The 19,574-nt window shown below is 37.3% G+C and overlaps 1 protein-coding gene across 1 annotated transcript in view; it reads right to left on the reverse strand.

The window, feature by feature from the left end:
* Positions 1 to 1,549: 1,549 nt before the first annotated feature.
* FAT4 (FAT atypical cadherin 4) overlaps positions 1,550 to 19,574 on the reverse strand; it is a 240,981-nt gene continuing 222,956 nt past the window's right edge. The window contains exons 12-17 of the mRNA XM_018555668.1: positions 18,097 to 18,182; positions 16,454 to 16,633; positions 13,839 to 13,963; positions 12,330 to 12,541; positions 7,779 to 8,040; positions 1,550 to 3,816 (exon numbers count right to left, since the gene is read on the reverse strand). Of these exons, the coding sequence (XP_018411170.1) occupies positions 1,964 to 3,816; positions 7,779 to 8,040; positions 12,330 to 12,541; positions 13,839 to 13,963; positions 16,454 to 16,633; positions 18,097 to 18,182 (2,718 nt within the window). The 3' untranslated portion in view covers positions 1,550 to 1,963. The remainder of the gene's footprint in view (positions 3,817 to 7,778; positions 8,041 to 12,329; positions 12,542 to 13,838; positions 13,964 to 16,453; positions 16,634 to 18,096; positions 18,183 to 19,574) is intronic.

A 19,574-nucleotide genomic window follows, 5' to 3' on the forward strand; every position in this document is an offset into this window, starting at 1 on the left:
ATATTGAGTCTCCTAGTCCTTCATTTGTTTTTCCTCCTGACACTAAGCCATGTCCCCTGTCATTCAACTATCATATGCCAAAGCCTATACTGACCTCTCACGTTCTGGCATTTAACAATTGAATAATAATGGATCAGGATAAATGTTGCATTGAGTGTAGCTTAGGAGGTGGTAAGAGCATGCCTAACTTTGAGAAAAAAAATGTGGGAATGGATGTCCCCTTTGAAAGATTTCCCCTCTATTCCTGTTCGTGGCAACTCAAACTTTTTATCGTAAGGTGACATTAGTGATCAGGACAATTACCGTAGAGAGAGTGAATCTCTCTAACAGGGACACCGACTGCAAAAAAACCCCAAACCTGACAGTAGTTTGAAGCCCCCACCAATCTATCAAAATCTAAAAAAAAGTTTTGCCTTTAGATACAGTTTAAGAATCAAAGGTAAAGTTCAGCCATCTATACTTCTGGATATACTTGTCATTTTGACACAAAGTTTTCCCTAAAAGCAAAAGCTCCATTTGCATTTTCTAATCAAATGTTATATCTGATTTTTTCAGGGTTGGGACAGGCATACTATATTATATAATAGGATGATAATTATAGTTGTTTAATTTTTGAGAAAGGGGCTGAATGGTTCACATGCTTACATCCTGTTTTCCATGTTGTTCATTTACTTTTCCTAATTTTCAACACTTATCACTAGCAATATGCTCAGACTTTCCAAAAACCTGTGTAAAAGATTGCAGGACATGATTGGCAGGTTAAAATTAACATATCTTCATTGTATTCAGCAAGCAAAGTGAACGTTCACTTTGCTAAGTGAACACTCTCTACAACTTAAGTAAATAAACCCCACTGAGTGGATTTATTCTTTATTATAGACTTGTGTTTGCATACTGTTCAACTGAAATGCACCGTACCTCACAACCTTACAAAGACACAATTTTAAATAAATATTTTAATTTTATTATTGACATTTACAAGAAGAAAAGGCATACTGATATGTTACAATTGTATCAAAATTTAAAAAATATGAATGTTACACAAGTAACAGATTTAACAGAAAAGCATTTTCTTGCTTTCCCTGAAAGTAAGAAAACTATACAGTATAGGAAAAACATCAGTATCAAAAACATACGTCAGGTAAAAGCACTTATAAAAAAAAATGTTCCACAGTACAAAGTATCACAAAAGTGATGTTTTGTTTGTTTTAATTTACAAATGTCTAAGTCAAAGTTTCAGGAAGATCTCAATTCAAGGGTTTTAAGAGCATTTTCTCAATTTTTGTTTTGCATTTGGAAATGTCATTACAAAAATATAGTTTGCCAAAGTCGTGAATGCAAATTTGAAATGCAGTTAATTTAAAAAAATTAACAAAAAATTTTTTACAAGTAAAAATGATCATAAGGTGCTAAACATAATGACCTTATTGTAATCCCTTTTTTGTGTTATTATTATTTTAATATCTATAAATTTGATTTTGTGCTATTGTGCAGTGGATATTCATAAAACAAATACAATGACAAACTTTACACCTTGTGGTAGTTTTCTTTTTCCAGAGGCAGCATCTTTTTTTCTCAAACATCACTATTTCTGCAGAGAAATTGTTCCAAAATTAATAAACTACATCTGGCTTACAAACATAATTGAGAAACATAACATTACAGTTACAACACTGAAAAAGATCACAACGAACCAGATTAAAGAAGGATTCTACTTAACTTTGCGCATGCTGGAAGTCAGGCTGTGTAGTGTTATACATGCAAGGAATACAGTACAGAACACAATTGCTTTAAATACATCTCTGTCCTTTCCAGCAGCAAAAAACATTATTATTTTAAAGTTGTCTTAAATAAAGAATGTCCACTGGCCAGTTCTTGAAATGGAGACGCTTACTTGTAAACAAACATATAATGTTTGACTGTCATAAGTTTTGTGCATCTTGACAATCCAGCTATATCATGTCTAAACGTATTGTTCTGTTTCTCCATCTTTGGAAACTGTCTTAGAGGTGTTTGCTCTTGCCTCTTCATTTGCTGATGCTTTCTCTGGAAGTGATGCCAGATCCTTAAAAACATCTACATAATGTCCAAAACCAGGACCCCAGTTCAAGAGATTGTCCCAGTTGAAATTACCAGCTTGCTGACTTAGCTTCATGGGCAATGTACTGTCTGCCGGTAGAGTGGCTGTTGGTGACTGGGCACCGGAAGGCCCACCTTCGCCTCTGCGGCCTTGATATCTCCGCGGCTTTATTCTAGCACCATAATTGTCTTCATCATCTGCATCTGACTCATTGACTTGAGTCAGTTTTGGCATTCTTGATGTGTACACCATAGGTTTGTCTCTGTCATATTCCATTTCTGAGCATGTAAAAGACTCATGTGAATCACTATCAGATGATGATTCTGGAGCTGGAATTCCATCTGCTGGATTCCTTACTCTGGATAGGGGCCTTTGGCAGTCCTCCTCTGATGAAGATCTCCCATGATCTGCACTACAGATGCTTGGGTTTCTTGGTCTTGGAGTGTTGAGTCTCTCCACCTCCTCTATTGAAAGACCAACAGGGGGTCCACTCTCCATAGGAATCTGCCCTATAGGTTGTTTAAGGCGACTTCCTGGTCTGGAGCCATGTCCCGCCATGGTCTGAGGACTTTTGCTTCTTCTACCAAGTCGGGTTGCATAATTAAAAATACCAGGCTGGCAAACATCATTATGCATTTCCAAAGATGAAAGATGAAGTTCCCGTGCTGGGCTACTTCGGTAAAATGTTGATGATTTTGAAAATGGTGCAGGACTATGACGAGATAAGGGGTTAGGTGGTGGACAGCCTGAATGTCCAAGTGTTGCTGTTCTAAGGCCCTGGCTATAGGATGGTTGATAGGTTAAACTGCTTGCTCCCAAAGGTAGTGGAGATTGTCTGGCAAAACCAAGAGGACTATGCCTTTGAATTGAGAATTTAGGAGTGTGGCTTCGAAACTGCTTATAGTGCTGAATTATATCTGCATCGGAAGGAGCAATACTGCTGGCATTGTCAATGTCATAGTGCTCTATTTCTGTTTCAGGCATGGCCAAAGGTGCACTAGGTATTATTTCTGTGCTGTGTGGTAAGTCTGTCTCATCATATATTAGGTATGGATTTTCCCTTTCAATTATATCTGGCTTAGGGTTTCCTTCAGGTTGCTTTCTAATAGTCATGTCATCACCATATGGTGGAATATTGTCAGGATCATCAAAAGCAACATTTTCGCTTCCCTTTTTCTTCTTTTCTTTGGGTTTCTTCTCTTCTTTTGGCACTTTATTTTTCCTTGCTCTACACTGATTACACAGAATCAAACTAAGGACCAACAGAGCAAGAATTGTAGCGCAGCTTCCAACAATTGCTGGAACTGCCCAAAGCGGTAGAGACAGATGCTCAGTTTGTGCGACAAGAGTACATACGTGTCCCCCATGTAATCCACTTTTGCATATGTTACCCTGAGGGCAAATGACACCAAGACAAGCTACAACAGTTTCACAAAGTTTTCCTGTATGTGTATCAGGACAAATGCAAGTAAATCCTGACTGGGTATGAGGTTCACAGCTTCCTCCATTTTGGCAAGGGCTTGAGGAGCAGTCTCCAGGTGGTACACAGGTGTATGCATGCCACTGATTAATGCACATTAAGTCCCCCCAGCATGGGTTACTGGCACAAATGTTAGGACCTCTGCATCCTAGTTTAGCTGATGATTCTGATTTAGATATGCGAACCATGTCATGTTTGCCGCTGAATGGTAGATTTTCATGGTTATACTTCACGTAAGCAATGCAGCCATCAAAACCTAAAACAGAAGAAACATAGGAAAACAATTATGAAATAATTATAAAACAATTCCAGCATTCATTCTTCCTAGAAAGCAGTGAATATAAGTAAAGGACTAATGGCATAAGTTAGATGGCAAAACATTGGTGATACATACTAAAAGATTGCATAGCAATGTATAGATGTATGGTACAGATGTAATAGATCCAGGCAACTACTACTACTATTGCTATTAATTTAATCAGGAATTAACAACATTGTATCAGTCACTTGTGAAGGGTGTTGGCTGGTTTGTGTGTCTCTGGACAAACACTGGTAAAACTTTGAAAGATAAAAACTTAAAATGTTAAATCTGTTTTGTGTGTGTCTTCTTCTAAAGTAGCTTACCTATGCCACTATGTGAATTATGCTTAATTTCTGCTTGCAAAAATAGGGTGCATGATAAAAAATGTGAATTGTGATCATTACAAAAAATAGAGTGCTCAAGCTCCACCCTTACTAAAAAACAGAAAGCTCCCTTGGGTATGAACAATATAAGTCAAATAAAATAAATAAATAAATTTTTCTATAATAATAGAAAATAACATTTTAGAAACAAAGAATTTGAAGGAGAATAATTGGCAGAGTAAAATATACTCTTCTAAATACAAAAAAAAGAAAAAGGTTACATCTCTTTTAAACTGGTAACTGAAAAGGGGATGAGTTAAGACAATCCTTAGAACATACAAGAATAAACAAAATAGGATCCTGCACTGATGTATGAAAATGCACATCATTAGCATACAAAGCGAAGGTATCCCCTAACTGTCAATTTGTTAGAGCCTCAAAATCTAAAAAAAAATAGAAAACTCTGTGTCATATGAGGAAAATGCAGTGTCCACTTAGGTCAATTACCTAAATGTCATGTTAAAGCACTAAAAATAAAGAGGTGTGAATCCTCCATTTTAAGAATTAGAACAAGAATGAAGAACAATGACGATTTGGCTCAGACAGCATTCTCAAGAACAAAGGAGTTGGATGAAGACCGTGGATAAAGTGTTCCAAATGCAACACACAATAAATTTGCTCTTAATTTAGCAAAGAACATATATTTGGCATTAACTAATGTAAACAAAAGTCATGGAAGATAATGTAAGACAGAGAACAGACATTTAATGATCTAGGATGCAAAGTGAAGGTGAGAAATATGGTTACATACTTAAGATGATGGATCAAACATTTGTACACAAGACAATTCAAACACTGATGGAGAAGAGTTTACTTTAAACAGCATAGCGATTTACAACTACATCTACTTATGCGAGCATAAGATTTGTGATTTTGACCTTACACTAGTGAGATTGGAGAATAAATAAACTTTCTGCCATATGTATCTATACTTAGATGATAACAATATCAGGGGAGAATATCTTTAAAGATTTTAGTACTGCATTGAGGAGCATAGGACTAAGGTGGCTTGTATTCAAAGGACAACATCTTTAAATAGGCAGTATGTAGCAAGCACTTACATTACAGGAGATGGCATGCAGAAAATCTGTGTAATGCCATTAAAGTTTGCTAACTGAAAAGTTTTCTAAGCTTGCTGTGCACACTGCATTTTCTCAGTTGTGACAATCAAGTTGCAAAGAAAATTATCTCTACATATATGGTCACCGTAAACCTGGTTTGAAATGTAAAGCCCATTTCCACCTTTGCTGAGATATTAAAAAAAAACATATGCCAGCAATGTACACCAAGTGCACATGTGCACATGAAGCAGGCATATGAAGTTGCTGTATACGAACACAAAAACTTATATTTTTGGTTAGCTTTCCTCTTTATCTCCTCATGGAAATGGATGCAATTGTGCTTTGCAAGTAATGTGTGTATAGTACATGTGACCTCTCCGCCCACCACCCCCTATTCATTAGTATTCATACTGGAAACCCACGCCCCCCCTTCCCCGGACAGTGTATTGTGTGTAAAGGCAGAGCTGGTGTTTACTGATCACATTACAATGAATAACAGGGAGGGGGAGAGCTGTTTAGAGTCTACTTTACATCCAACCCTGGTGTCTGACTGAATTTCCTGTGGAGAAAATTTAGAAAATTTAGGCTTCAAGCCTAATAAAACCTTCATAAAAAAAATGAAGAAAGCCTAAAATGTGAGTCATGAAAATGTGCACACATATACATAATTACTGCACCTCTACATTACCACAATAATGATAATTGCTTACAAAGGTGGAAATGGACTTTAAAATCCTGACAAAGTGGCCAGAAAAAATTAGACCTTTGGCATGCACAAACACATGTATCACTAATCAGTGGTACTTGCAACCAGTCACATTAAATATATGCAGATGATAGATCACTTGGACTAATACAACTCCCATTTGTAAAAGTAAAACAGGAATCATAGAATCATGAATGTTAAGGAAGCCAAAGAAAATTATTTAAATCTATTGGCTTCGTTATGCAAAATTATTTTTATGTGCAGATATACCGAACAGTTTAGTGCAGCAGTATGACCAAGTATGCATATGTGTGTGATAGCGTATGTGTTATATATATTTAAACATTAAAAAGGTGACACCATGCTTAAAGGAGAATTATGGGAAGAGAGAAATACACTCTTCTCTTAATTAGAGCTGGTGTGTGACACTGAAGCTGTCACACGTCGGCTCTATAGATCTGGAAATGAGCAATTACATACCGCTAATCGCTCAGTTCCCAATTTTCTCCCTGTAGAGTCAGTCACCGCTCTCTGCTGGGATTCCCCCCTCCATTCTCCATTCCTCCAGCGCTGACTGGAGGGACAAATGGGGGAGGTGGCGGGCACAGCTGGTTCTGTCTCTAGGGAGGCAGAGCCAGCTGTCAATCAGCCAGTGGGCTGGATCCTGGCAATATTGTCGGGATGGGATCTGTCCCGACTGCAGCGTGGCCCTGCTCTGTCATTTATTGTAAGTTTGAGGTCAGTTTGTGTTTTTTTTATTTCTATATACAAGTCATTTGGGTTGATTTGCTTAAGATGTAGGTCATATTCACTTAGCAAAGTGAAGTTTTACTTATTTTAATGAATAGGGAAAAATTTGGGAAAATGAATAGGGACTTCATCATTTATGGGACATCGCTGTGGAGGCACACAAAGAAAGCGCTGGGCAGCCCGCTGACATACTAATGAGCTTTTGGCTGTGAGCTTACATCCATCTATATGTAGTGAGTGCGCACTCATAAGGGGGTGTTTGTGTGGCACAAGGCGATTTGTGGAACAACTATGAAGCACTTTGGGACTTTTTATTTATCCATTCATTTACTTATTCATTTTTGCACTTTATTGAATAAATTTTCATGGAATATTAATTTATCACTTTGGGTGTGATATGACTTTTTTACTTCTTCACAAGGAGTACATAATGTTATTCACAAATATATGATTATGGTATGAAATATTTTTTCACATTTATGTCACATTTTGTTATCAATATACACTACCTGGTATTAATTGATTTGATCAATAAATTATCTTAATCTGATCACTTATTCTTTCCAAAATGAATTTTCACTTAGGGGTCTATTCACAAAGCTGCCGAAGGATCTGGCCGTAGCTTCGGCCGATCCTTCGGCTAGCTTCGGCACCAGGACCCCTTCGGTTTCCGGAGAACCGAGGGGGTGCTGTACGGCAATTCACAATAGCCCGTACAGCTCCCGATCACGGCCGAGATCATTTGCTAACCAAGGTGAAAATTCACTTTGCATGTTCTTTTCTTTCAGTAAATTAACCCCAAGAATGTGAATGCATGGTAAATTCATAAAACATAGCAAACAAATGGTAGACAAATCTAAAATACATGTCAAATACCTATGCATACTTACCCATAAAAGCAACAGTTAAATCATCCTTTTACTCCATTTGACCATAGGCAGCACTTCTAACTAGATGCATCGCAATTTTATTTATCACAAGGTAAAATGATACTTATGTACTATATAACATATTTACCATTCTGGGTGCTTTGAGATGTCTGCCCAGGTAGTATTCCTCCGATCTGAACTGTAAGAACATTAAAACCTCCGAAATCTTGAGTGGCATGATGAACATCTCGGCTGTGTGCATGGTCTAATGACAAACTAGTAGTGGATCCATTTTTCTCCATAAGAAGAGTATGCCAGCGACCATCAGCCACATACATCTCTGGGATATTTCGCTCTACTTTTCCTGCAATACCAGCATCTGATGTGTAATGGAGTTTTCCATTTTTTAACTGCAATGTAAAAGTGAAATATATCATATGAGTAAATATAATGACTAACAAAGCAAATTTGGAGTTTCATATGAACTTAAGAATAAATTAGTCAAGACAAAAAAGGCAAGCTGCCATGATTGACCATTTAAAGGGGTGTGATCTGGGACTGTCCAGTCCATCGATTCATTAAAAACAAGGAGAAGGAAAAAACCCATGAATCATGTAACTTTAAACAAGAAAGCAAAAGCAGCTCCTGTATAACCCCGAGAAATATTTTTCAAAACTAGAAATTACTTTTTCATCTTCCTTATTCTGGATTACAAATCAGCCTTGGTTATAGTGCCCCCTCACTTTAGACCAATCTTCCTGGCACTGTAGTTTTAAAGTATATTTTAATGTATTTACCTAAGTTCCTTTCCCATGATAAATTCAAATTAGGAATGGATAAATAGGGCAATTAGGATTGGAGATATAAGACATATGCTCAAACCTCCTATAAAATCCCACATTTTGGAAAAAAAACCCTTTCATACTGAACCACAAAACCCCCTTTCAGCCATAAGATAAATACATATGCAACACAGTGATATAAAAGTGTGACTAAAGTGCTGTAGCCATTTACGAGTCCAATAACCTATTTCTATGTGCTTTATATTCATCTTATATAACTGAAATGACCTTTAATTGGTCTACTGTGTTTCCACTAGGTTTGGATCACAGAGCATTCTATAGGAGAAAGAAACCTATGTTAAGTTGATAATTGTCTGGGTTACCTAATAAAAATATAATCTGTTAAACCAACTGAAGTTAAAAGATGGCAAACACTTAAGATGTTTTCCATTTCTCTAGGGCACAGTACATACTGTGAAAGTTACACAGCGATAGCCTATTTATGAGACATTAAAAATATTCAGTTTTTTGTTAAGGAATAATTTCACCTATTTGAAGAGGTAGTGTAGCTGGAAAGCAGGTGGTGCTAAAGATGAGAGGAAAAGTGATTTTAATTTTAGATTGGTATATTTTAAACATTTAATTATATTGGAAATAGGTTACCTCCACCACTGTATGCCCCTTCAAAGTAATGTTAGCTTTCCTATATCTGCTTTTTCATCCACAAAAGCATTGGGAACTGGTATCTCAGAAATATAACACTTTCAAGTCTCAATATATAGAGAATTATAAGAACCAGGGAGGGATAAACTCCTAGAATTAATTACCAGCAATTGTAATGGTCCCTTTTTAGAGATGCCCCTGTCTGGTTAAATAAACTTACTATATTCTATATTTAATTTTTTTATTTAAATTACATTAAAATAAAAACATTTATCTCAACACCAACATTGTAACAAACATTTAAAATCACTTAAAATAAAGCCTGTAACACATGCTTAATTTCGCTTCTCAAATTCTCACATTTATTTTAGGGCTGCAATGATTGCACTCATAGAAAGGTACAGCACATTCATCAGGCATTGCACATACACTTTTCATGTATACTTTCCTGTAATGCAAACAAACACTTATAGCTTATTCAAGCAACCGGATGGGCAAGAGTGTTATATACTGTATATTTAACCACTTCCAATCCAGTGGCCATACATAGATGGCCGGACAGGAGCCTTTTAGATGCAGGTGGGTGCTTTAAAGCAAGCACCTAGGCATGCGGATGACTTCTACAAACATTTGTGAAAGAATGGGTCTCTCTCAGGAGCTCAGTGAATTCAAGTGTGGTGCCGTCATAGGTTGCCACCTGTGCAATAATTCTATCCGTTAAAATTTCCTTGCTACTAAATATTCCACGGTCAACTGTTAGTGGTATTGTAAAAAAGTGGAAGCAACTGGGAACAACAGCAAATCAGGCACAAAGTGGTAGGCCAGGTAAAATGACCGAGCGGGATCAGCGCATGCTGAATCGCACAGTGCGCAGAAGTCGCCAACTGTCTGCAGAGTCAATAGCTACCAACCTCCAAACTTCATGTGGCCTTCAGATTGGCACAACAACAGTGCGTAGAGAGCTTCATGGAATGGGTTTCATTGGCCGAGCAGCTGCATCCAAGACTTACATCACCAAGTGCAATGCAAAGCGTCAGATGCAGTGGTTTAAAGCACGACGCCACTGGACTCTAGAGAAGTGGAGACGTGTTCTCTGGAGTGACGAATCACGCTTCTCTGTATGGCAATCCGATGGACACATCTGGGTTTGGCGGTTGCCAGGAGAACGGTACTTGCTTAACTGCATTGTGCCAAGTGTACAGTTTGGTGGAGGGGCGATTATGGTGTAGGGTTGTTTTTCAGAGGTTGGGCTTGGCCCCTTAGTTCCAGTGAAGGGAACTCTTAAGGCATCAGCATACCAAGACATTTTGGACAATTTCATGCTCCCAACTTTGTGAGAACAATTTGGGGATAAAGTCCAAAAATTTGCATGTGAACAGTTTGGGGATGGCCCCTTCCTGTTCCAACATGACTGTGCACCAGTGCACAAAGCAAGGCCCATAAAGACATGGATGAGCGAGTTTGGGATGGAAGAACTTGACTGGCCTGCACAAAGTCCTGACCTCAACCCGATAGAACACCTTTGGGATGAATTAGATCAGAGACTGCGAGCCCAAGGCCTTCTCGTCCAACATCAGTACGTGACCTCACAAATGCGCTTCTGGAAGAATGGTCAAACATTCCCATAGACACACTTCTAAACCTTGTGGACAACCGGGAAGCTTCATCAAAATGCAGATTCTCTCTGCCGAGCCCATAGTCTTGGCTCCACTGTTGCCTCCGCCGCCTCATGTGTTTGCCCTTTCAATAAACTGTGTTTCCTTGACTTACCTGGACTACAGTGGAGTGTCCTTGTTACAATATATATATGTGTATATAAAAACCTTAGAGGGCCTATTGCCAGCATCACTACTGTGTATTTTAAGTTATTACAGGCTTGACTGAGCCACAGCCAGGGATTAAACTTATCAGGTTCTTTTCAGGAGATGGTAATTTATACAGTGCTGTGCTTTTTTATATTATGAGGAGAAACATGGGGACATTTTTTCTGGCTTACACATACATTCTGATGTCTGTAACTAGTTTGCAATCTTTAAACAAATAAAAATTAGATATGGCATGCTCTTCACAATTCATGGATTATAATAGCAGGAATACTCTTCACAGTTTAACTTGTCATAGCCTATTAATACTAGTTCACAACAATTTAACACCATTGTTCAAACAGGCAAAAAAAAGAAGATAACATTGGAAAGGGAAGCATCTCCTATAAACCAAATGCTTAAACTATGGCCTGAAATAACTTACATATTAAATAAACAAATTAATAAATACAATCGGTTTTTCCTAGAGCAAATTAGACTTATAGCAGTTAATATATTGAACATGTTTTTTCAGACACTTGCTTGGGCAAACATTATACTATTCATGTACTGATATAAACTATATTTATTGTGCAGAGGTGTTTTTTGTGTTCTACTATGTGAAATGACTAATAATAATAATAATAAGAACGGCTTTGATATCCACATCAATAGATAAAGAAAAACTTTATAGAGGATTGTCACCGGAATTCGACTATGTGATCTTTTGTGATGTCACTTTTAATGTGATATTTCAAAACAGATGTTATGAAATTGAACAACCATGGAACTCACATCTACTATGAAACCTCTAAATTGCCATAATTAAAGCCTATCTAGTAGGCAGAGAAGCTGCACATAAAAGTTTAGAAGATAGAAACCTGGGAGCAATTGTATATAGCAGTCCAATAGTTGCAGTATGTCAGTAGTTAGAGTATGTCAATAGTTGCAGTATGTCATCTTTCAAACTACAAGTATGAAATGGATTATACATATCTTCTTCACAGAAGATCTCAGGTTATGGGTCAATTAAAGGACATGGCCACCACCATAGTGAAGGTGATGAAGCTGATTCAAACATATGCTAATATTATATACAGTTTCAGCCACCAACACTGTCCTTCAGTGGACAACAGAAGGGTCATGGCTTGTAATTGGAGTATGCGGTAGAAAAAGGAGCTTAAAACAGAAATAATAAGTATAATTAGCCAATGATAAACATAAGTGGATACAGGACAGAAGACTTCATAAGAAATGATAATAAATGTATATCTAAGTAGGCATTTGGTTACAGTATCTATGAATTTTTAGACTGAAATTGCAATATCTATCTTGTTTCCTGGAAGTCAATGGTTTATCTGAATTTGTATAAATATTACAGCAAAGTAAGCTACTTATCTTAGTAATGTACAAAATGAATGTGCATGCAAAATACATATTTGAAATACATACCTTTACAGCTGTGTAATTGCTGATTTCGTGAATTTGAAGTAAAAGCCCATTTTCACTTCTTGTTCGGAATTTTATCTCTAGGTGATTGGGGTATGTTGATTCAGTATCCACACTACGATGCTGTAAAAGATATTCACGTTTCTTGTTTTGGCTGATGGCATATTCAAGGTAACCTCTGCCTTCGAGTGATAGGGCGGTGTCTGCAGTCATATCTACAAAGTCCACAGGACAGAAGAACAGATTAGCTCCTCATAAATTATGAAATGGTAAAAAAAAACTGAATTCACTGTAAAATAAATACATGTCAATGATGTATATCCAAGATGAATGGATGAAACCAGAAATAAGTTTGAGAGGTGAGAAGTAATCAGCTTTTTTTAGTCTGTTTCTAAAATTTTGATTCATACTGAATCCTGCATTCTTATGCTAATTGGAATTTTTTACCTAAAGCAGAATGTCTTTCATTAGTAACAAGATAAAGATAAATAGTCAATTAAAAAAACAAAATAACAAAACCAGCTTTTGCTGCAATATTCAGCTTCAAGCCAGAGATTGTACTGCTGCTTCCTCTCACACTCCAGCCCTGCTTTACAGGGACTGCAAGAGACTGATACCAAGTCAGATTTAGGTACTTGCATTGCTTGCATTTAAAAACTACATTTAATTATGTATTTGAGATTACAAAGCTGCATTACTTTGCATTTTTTATATCTGCCTAGAGTTCAGCTTTAAGACCTGGGAAATTGCCTTACTGACTTCAACCCTGCTGTGTGTTCCCTACATGCATATATTACATAGTTACATAGTATTTGAGGTTGAATAAAGACATTAGTCCATCAAGTCCAACCTATTAGGATCTCATTCTAGGAGTACCCGTACCCCTGTATATTACGGTCCCTTAAGAAATCGTCCAAAAGTTTCTTGAACAATTCCAAATTGAAATAAAGCTGTGGCTTGTAACAAAAAGCACTGCTTCTCAACCATGGTCATCCCATGTCATGACTGCACCTAGGTGGGGGAGAGATATGACACTGGTCTCCTGGACAGCAAGCCTTCCCCATTACATAGGATCCTATACGGAACAAATTAAGCCATGTTCCACTCTTCCCAACACAGAGAAAACCTTTCTAAGGGGTCAAAACATTACAGCAGGCAGCACTTTTTTGTTTATTGCGGTACAAATTTCTACCAAAAATACACATAAATGTAATGAAATTCAGACCCTAGTTATGTTTTATGCCAAAATGGAAGAACATAAAAGATGAAGATCTACAAGTTTTCTTGTTAAATAGTTCTCAAAGTCCCATCTTTTAATAAGCCTGCAAGTCTTGTGTAAATTCTAGTACCAGATCTGAAAAAGGAACAGAAACACCTGTACTATGCATGATAACACCTAAGCAAGAACCGCATAAAACCAGCACATAAAATGCATGACTATATAGTGTGGGCCTTTGGCCTATTTTTCCAGTGAAGTAAGGTTATTATAAAGCAATGTAAAACTTAACATACACTTTTCACAGTACTTTCCAGTAAAGCCATCTTTACAGTTACACTGTTGCCAGAACCAATTATCGACACAGGTTCCTCCATTTTGGCAAGAACTCGTAGTACAGGCTCCTTCTAATCTTGGACACCTAGACACACAAAGGGGCAGAAGAAAAGTAGCTTTAGATATTGAGTGCTCTGTATAAAGGTGACAGCTTTACCACGCGCTTTCCTAATATACCATATGATTTTTAAATTGCCAGAAAGGTGACAATGATTCAAAGATGATATTTCCATGTGGAATATTTTGCATCTTGTAATTTTAAATATAGACATGTGTCTTGTAATCTGTGTACAAGAAAAAAGATCTCATCCTTATTTGTCTGCGATTTCAGTGCATGCAGTTCCACTGTACAAGTGACTTATGTTGTACACTTCTACTACACTTCTAAAGCTTCTCAGCTGTCTCATGTCCCTCAAATAGTTTATGTTTCAGGGATATTCTTTAAGAGGACACATGGAAGGACTGGTGACCCTGTTCCTTCACCTGCACATAATTAAGGAAATCGGAAAGCTTGACACGTGGGATAACTAGTGACCCTGTAAATTCACCTGCACATGACTCAGGAAATCTCCCTGTATGACCTGCTGCAGAGCAGCGAAATCCCTTGAAAGAACAAACAACCAACTAATTACTGATAAAACAGCTGCAGCATTGTACCGCTGCCCAGAACAACAGCAGTTGTTTAAGCAATAAGATTGACACGCTATTTGACTATATTTTTGTGTATACTGTATATACAAAAAATATATAATACCGTCACAAATTTAACAATACCCAGTGGTGTACAGTGGTTCTGGATGCAAAACTGGCCCAGGGGTAAAATCATTCCGATTTTGTGTGTGTACTGTGCATAAGAAATAAGTGACATTGACATTTGGTAATTATTATACAAAACTCATACAAGTCTGAAATTCTAACCATTGGAATAAATACAGAATTCTACTATTTACTCTTTCAGCTAAACAAAATAATATTTAATATACACTGCATACAATGAACTATAGTGGAGGTCAGATGAAGATATACATGGGGGAATTTATCAAAACTGGAGCAGACAAATTCTGGAGCAGTTGCCCATGGCAACCAATCAGCTTCTCTCTCTCATTTTCAAATCTTACCTGAGCAAACTGAAGAGAGAAGCTGATTGGTTGCCACGGGCAACTGCTCCAGAATGTGTCTGCTCCAGTTTTGATAAATTCCCCTCACAGTATTTTATATTGTATAACATTCAGTACAGTATGTAAGTTAATCTAACCTCCAGTGTTTTTGATCAATTGTAATTTTTTAAATCACAAAAAACCCACATTTTGATTTTAAGTGTATTTTGAAACAGCTGTTAACTTTAAACTACTGACTTATTGTATGGGATTGAAAATTGGACATTACCCGGGAGCGCTACTATATATGGATACTTTTAAAGCTGACCTAAACCAAAAAAATGAAACAGACTCCTTTCCCTATACCTGCTTACCTAAACTAATCCAAACACAGCTGAAATACTTGTCTTTCATGGGTACTGGGGGTCCATGATTTCTAGACAGAACTGTGTTGAGGGTCAGGATCTGTGCAGAGGCACTGAACACGCTGCTCACTTGGTGATAGCTAATCAGTGGGGTTGATTTTCTAAAGGCAAATAAGCTATTCACTTTGCAAGAAAATGTGTACTTTGGAGGGGAAGTTTCCTCTTAGCTTAGTGAATGAGGTGGCGCTCTGTTGACTTCCATTACCCAATCATGAGCAAGCAATAATACATTATTTTATTTTCCTTGAACCTGATTGGATATTCTTTACCAAGTTAACTCAAGATTTCCCCGCAGATTCCCTTGCAAAGTGAACAGCCTACTTGCTTTTAGTAACTCATCCTCAGTGTCTCTTCCTGCACAAATGTATTCTTCCCCACACACAACTCTGTTTAAGAAACATCAACTCACTGGCAGGGGTGTCCATAACATAATCACTGCCTGAGGCAGCCAGTGGTCACATTGCAGGGACAGCGGGAGGTTGGGCAGTGTCCGTGGTCACGTCCCAGACCGGGAGGGGGTATGTGTATGGCTCTTACACATCTATTCCCCCGCCTCCTAGCAACCTCTGATGGTCTGGCCAGAAAGGCAGAACCTGCTGCCACCGCGTGACCCAGAGAGATGCCGCCTAAGGCATCATTATAGGGACAGCCCTGCTCACTGGTAATCATAAGAAGACCAAAGCTCCTACAGCAAGTATTGAAATGACAATTTCATTAGATTAGGGAGCAGAAGCTACGAGGACACAAAGTTTCACTTTGGATTTAGGTCAGCTTTAAGAATAACATATGAGAAAGGTAAATTTGGCTCGAGCTTCAGCCCTATACTGTCTTGATAGAGCTCTACTTCATACAAATGTTAACACACACATTTTTTACTTTACTTTTTAGATTATCCTGCATCTGTATTAAACATTAATAGAAATATGTATGGTTTTATCAGAGTAACTGTATTTCATTGTCTTGGATAAAAAAAAATATATGATTTAAAATAAGACTTCAAAGAAATAAAATTGTGTCATTATGTTATCATATTGCTTGGAGTGCAAGACATACCTATCTAGAATTCCTTGTGCTGACAAAGCTTGGCTGGGTTCTAGAGGACGCCCATTCACTGCAAATTCCATTATACAACCTACAAAGTCATGGCTTTGTACTTGTCCTTTCCTTTGTAGTATTGGTTCCAGGGATCTGATACCTCCTACTGTTATTCTGTTTGGCTGAACATCCAGAGTCCTGTTCCAAGAAATAAGAATCATTGCAAAGCGAATTATTTTTTTTTAGCAATGATGATTATAGCATAAATCATCTTTGCTTTTTTGTCTAGACTCAACAGAAGATACGCATACTTATACCACATGCTTTAATGTTATTTTCAAATAGATAGAAGCAGCTTAACATTAGGTTTGTAGGTTACAGTGGCTTAATATGAATATCTAGGTCATGCAATAGACCAAAGTTCCCCTTTAAAATACTTTGAAGAAAAGGCATACAGGAAAACATGCACGGGAAAGAAAGAAAGAAATAAAAAAAAGAAAGAAAGAGAAAGAAAGAAAGAAAGAAAGAAAGAAAGAGGGAGGAAGTAAGGGCAGGCAGGCACTTTACACAGCAATTTTTTTTAGCGACACAGGCTGAGCCATTGGTGTAGTGCTGGTTTATGATACATGCCCCTGTGTATGAGGCAATAAACTGAAGGTTTACAAACACTGCAGAATAAAAGAGGATGGCTTGCTTATAGCAATCTATCAGATTTACAATTTTACTGTAATTATTTGCTGTAGACAATGCTTAGTAAACCCAAGTGCCACAACCAGAATTATGGGATCTCTGGTGTTGGTAATTTTGGTTATTGCTGTTGTAATATCTGGTAAGAGATGGTGAACTATAGTTAACCTTGGTGAAAATATTCAGGAGCAGTCAGCATGGCAGTACTTGCAGATGTCTAGGTATGTTAAGTTATCATTATGCGCGGCAGGTCTGCATTTGTACTTCCAATACTCTTTACCTTTATAAAGTCGACCCACAGCATCAGATTGATATATGCATATTATAATCTAAACAACGGGTACATGTAAAACTCTAATAATTCTACTTAAAAGTCTTTAAACACAATAGAGGAGCACTACACTTGCCCAGTAAGCCTCTAAAGATTTTGCTCATCAAGGGGAAACCAAGGGGGAAACACAAAAATGTTTAGTGACTTCACTTTTGAAACATGTTTAAGTATAATATGTTATGGACTTAGAAATAAATCTTATTGAAAGTATCTGCTAGATGTCCAGTGGCTAATATCTGGAATCCCACTGTAGAAGACATCTACTGCCATAGTAGGAATATGTATGTTCTCTAAAATGAATGAGTAATATAGTAAAATGTACATGGAGTGGAGTGCAATCAGGTAGGAAGTTGAAGTCAGAATGTCTGCAGCATATCATTATTAAGTAACTGTGTCTACAGGGAATGTCTTGTGAAATTTAAAAGAATTTTCATTGGAAAAAGTGACAGTCGGTGGATGACGTTTTCACTTATTAACAGTTTTACAGAGGGATCAGGTTTGCTAGACATGTTGAAATAGCCATACAACAGAATCAACAGAAACAGAAAAATCCCCCTCTGGTTTAATAATCAAATGTGTTTTTCAAGGCTAAATCAAATTGCACTGTCCCATCTGGCATTGTTGTAAACGGTTAGAAATTTACCAGTCACTGGAAACAGCCGTGGTACTGACGGTACAAAATCCCGGTTCCTGGTCCTCGGAGCAAGTGTCAACTGTCAGTGACGCCGCCTGCAATACATTTTCATATTTAAGATGAAAATCCCAGCCTTGTTGTAAAACATTATACAGCAGTATTAAGTTATTTAAATCATTATATTTGAAAAAAAAAATCCTTCCCATCCATACGAATAAAATTAGAAATGGATAGCAATATGGAAAAAATAGGGTCAGTTTTCTAACTAACCTATTTTTGGAACTGTTGGAATTACTGCTTCAATCCTATAGCTGTCAAGGGAGCATGAACACAATATGGTAGTATCAAGAGTAGATGCAGTTGGAAAGGGTGTGGGAAATGATAGGATACTCTACAACTTAGCACAGCTGTTGGCTTACAAAGCCTAGTACAGCAGTAAATGGAAAGACATAACAAGTAAGCACAACGGGAAGAAGGATTAACACCAAACCTGCAAACGCTTTAAAGACTCAGTACAGGTTATTAAAATATCAGAAATAACCCCTTAACCTCATGGGCGGAAAACACCCATCATTTCAGCATTGGCATAAAATGTCCTCCCTTTGCTAAATGATACAGATATTTAACTTTATTCAACGCTGCACACCTGCTGCAGACTGTAAAGTGACAGTAATACCGAAGGGTGCTATATGTCAAGGTAAAGAGTAATGTTGTTCTACTATTGCTTAATGGAAAGAAACGTGCTTGCAGTTTAATTAAAATATCCAAATATACAAGACACAAATAATGCAGCTCTGTATATATTATCGCACCTTAAAAGTATTTTGTAAATGCAAGCAGGGTAAGTACATGAATTTTACTTGTTATCAGCCTCTTATAGCAGAGTTCACACTGGGGAAGGAAGAAGCAACGCAAGGTGCCAGTCAGTGTTTATCAGAGCATGCTGATAGGAGGAAAGAGCAGAATGACAGAGAGATAAGCTCTTCAGTGTGTTGTTTCTCCATTTACTGTCTAGTTATGGGTTGGGGAGAAGACCTGTAGGTGTTCCTAAACTGAAGCAGACAAAAAGCAGGTATTCTGCCCTGTGTTGTGTGGCAGAGCTGCGCAGATCTCAGGACTAGATGGACAGAAAAACATATCCTTTGGCAGGTAAAACAGCTCCCTTAATGTATTTCATGTTTGTATGTAGCTGTTTGCCTGTAGTTTAGTTTTAACATTTCAATTATGTGCAGTGTGTGCACGTAATGTTAATGAATAATTCACATCAATGATTGTTTTACATCAGTCTTTTGCTGCAACACAAGCTATGGCACCTTTTCTGCAAAATATATGGATATACAGTTCATCTGCTGGTTCAAAAATAGATTCAAAATACAATATTCCAAGCTCAATGTTTTCACCTGAAGAAAAAATAAAAAAATCTATAATAATGGGTTTCATACCACCTCATGAGTAAAGGAAAATAAAGAAAGCATTAAATGGAAATG

This window comes from Nanorana parkeri, unplaced genomic scaffold (genome assembly GCF_000935625.1).
Source record: "Nanorana parkeri isolate BGI_ZX_2015 unplaced genomic scaffold, ASM93562v1 scaffold207, whole genome shotgun sequence".
NCBI lineage: Eukaryota > Metazoa > Chordata > Amphibia > Anura > Dicroglossidae > Nanorana > Nanorana parkeri.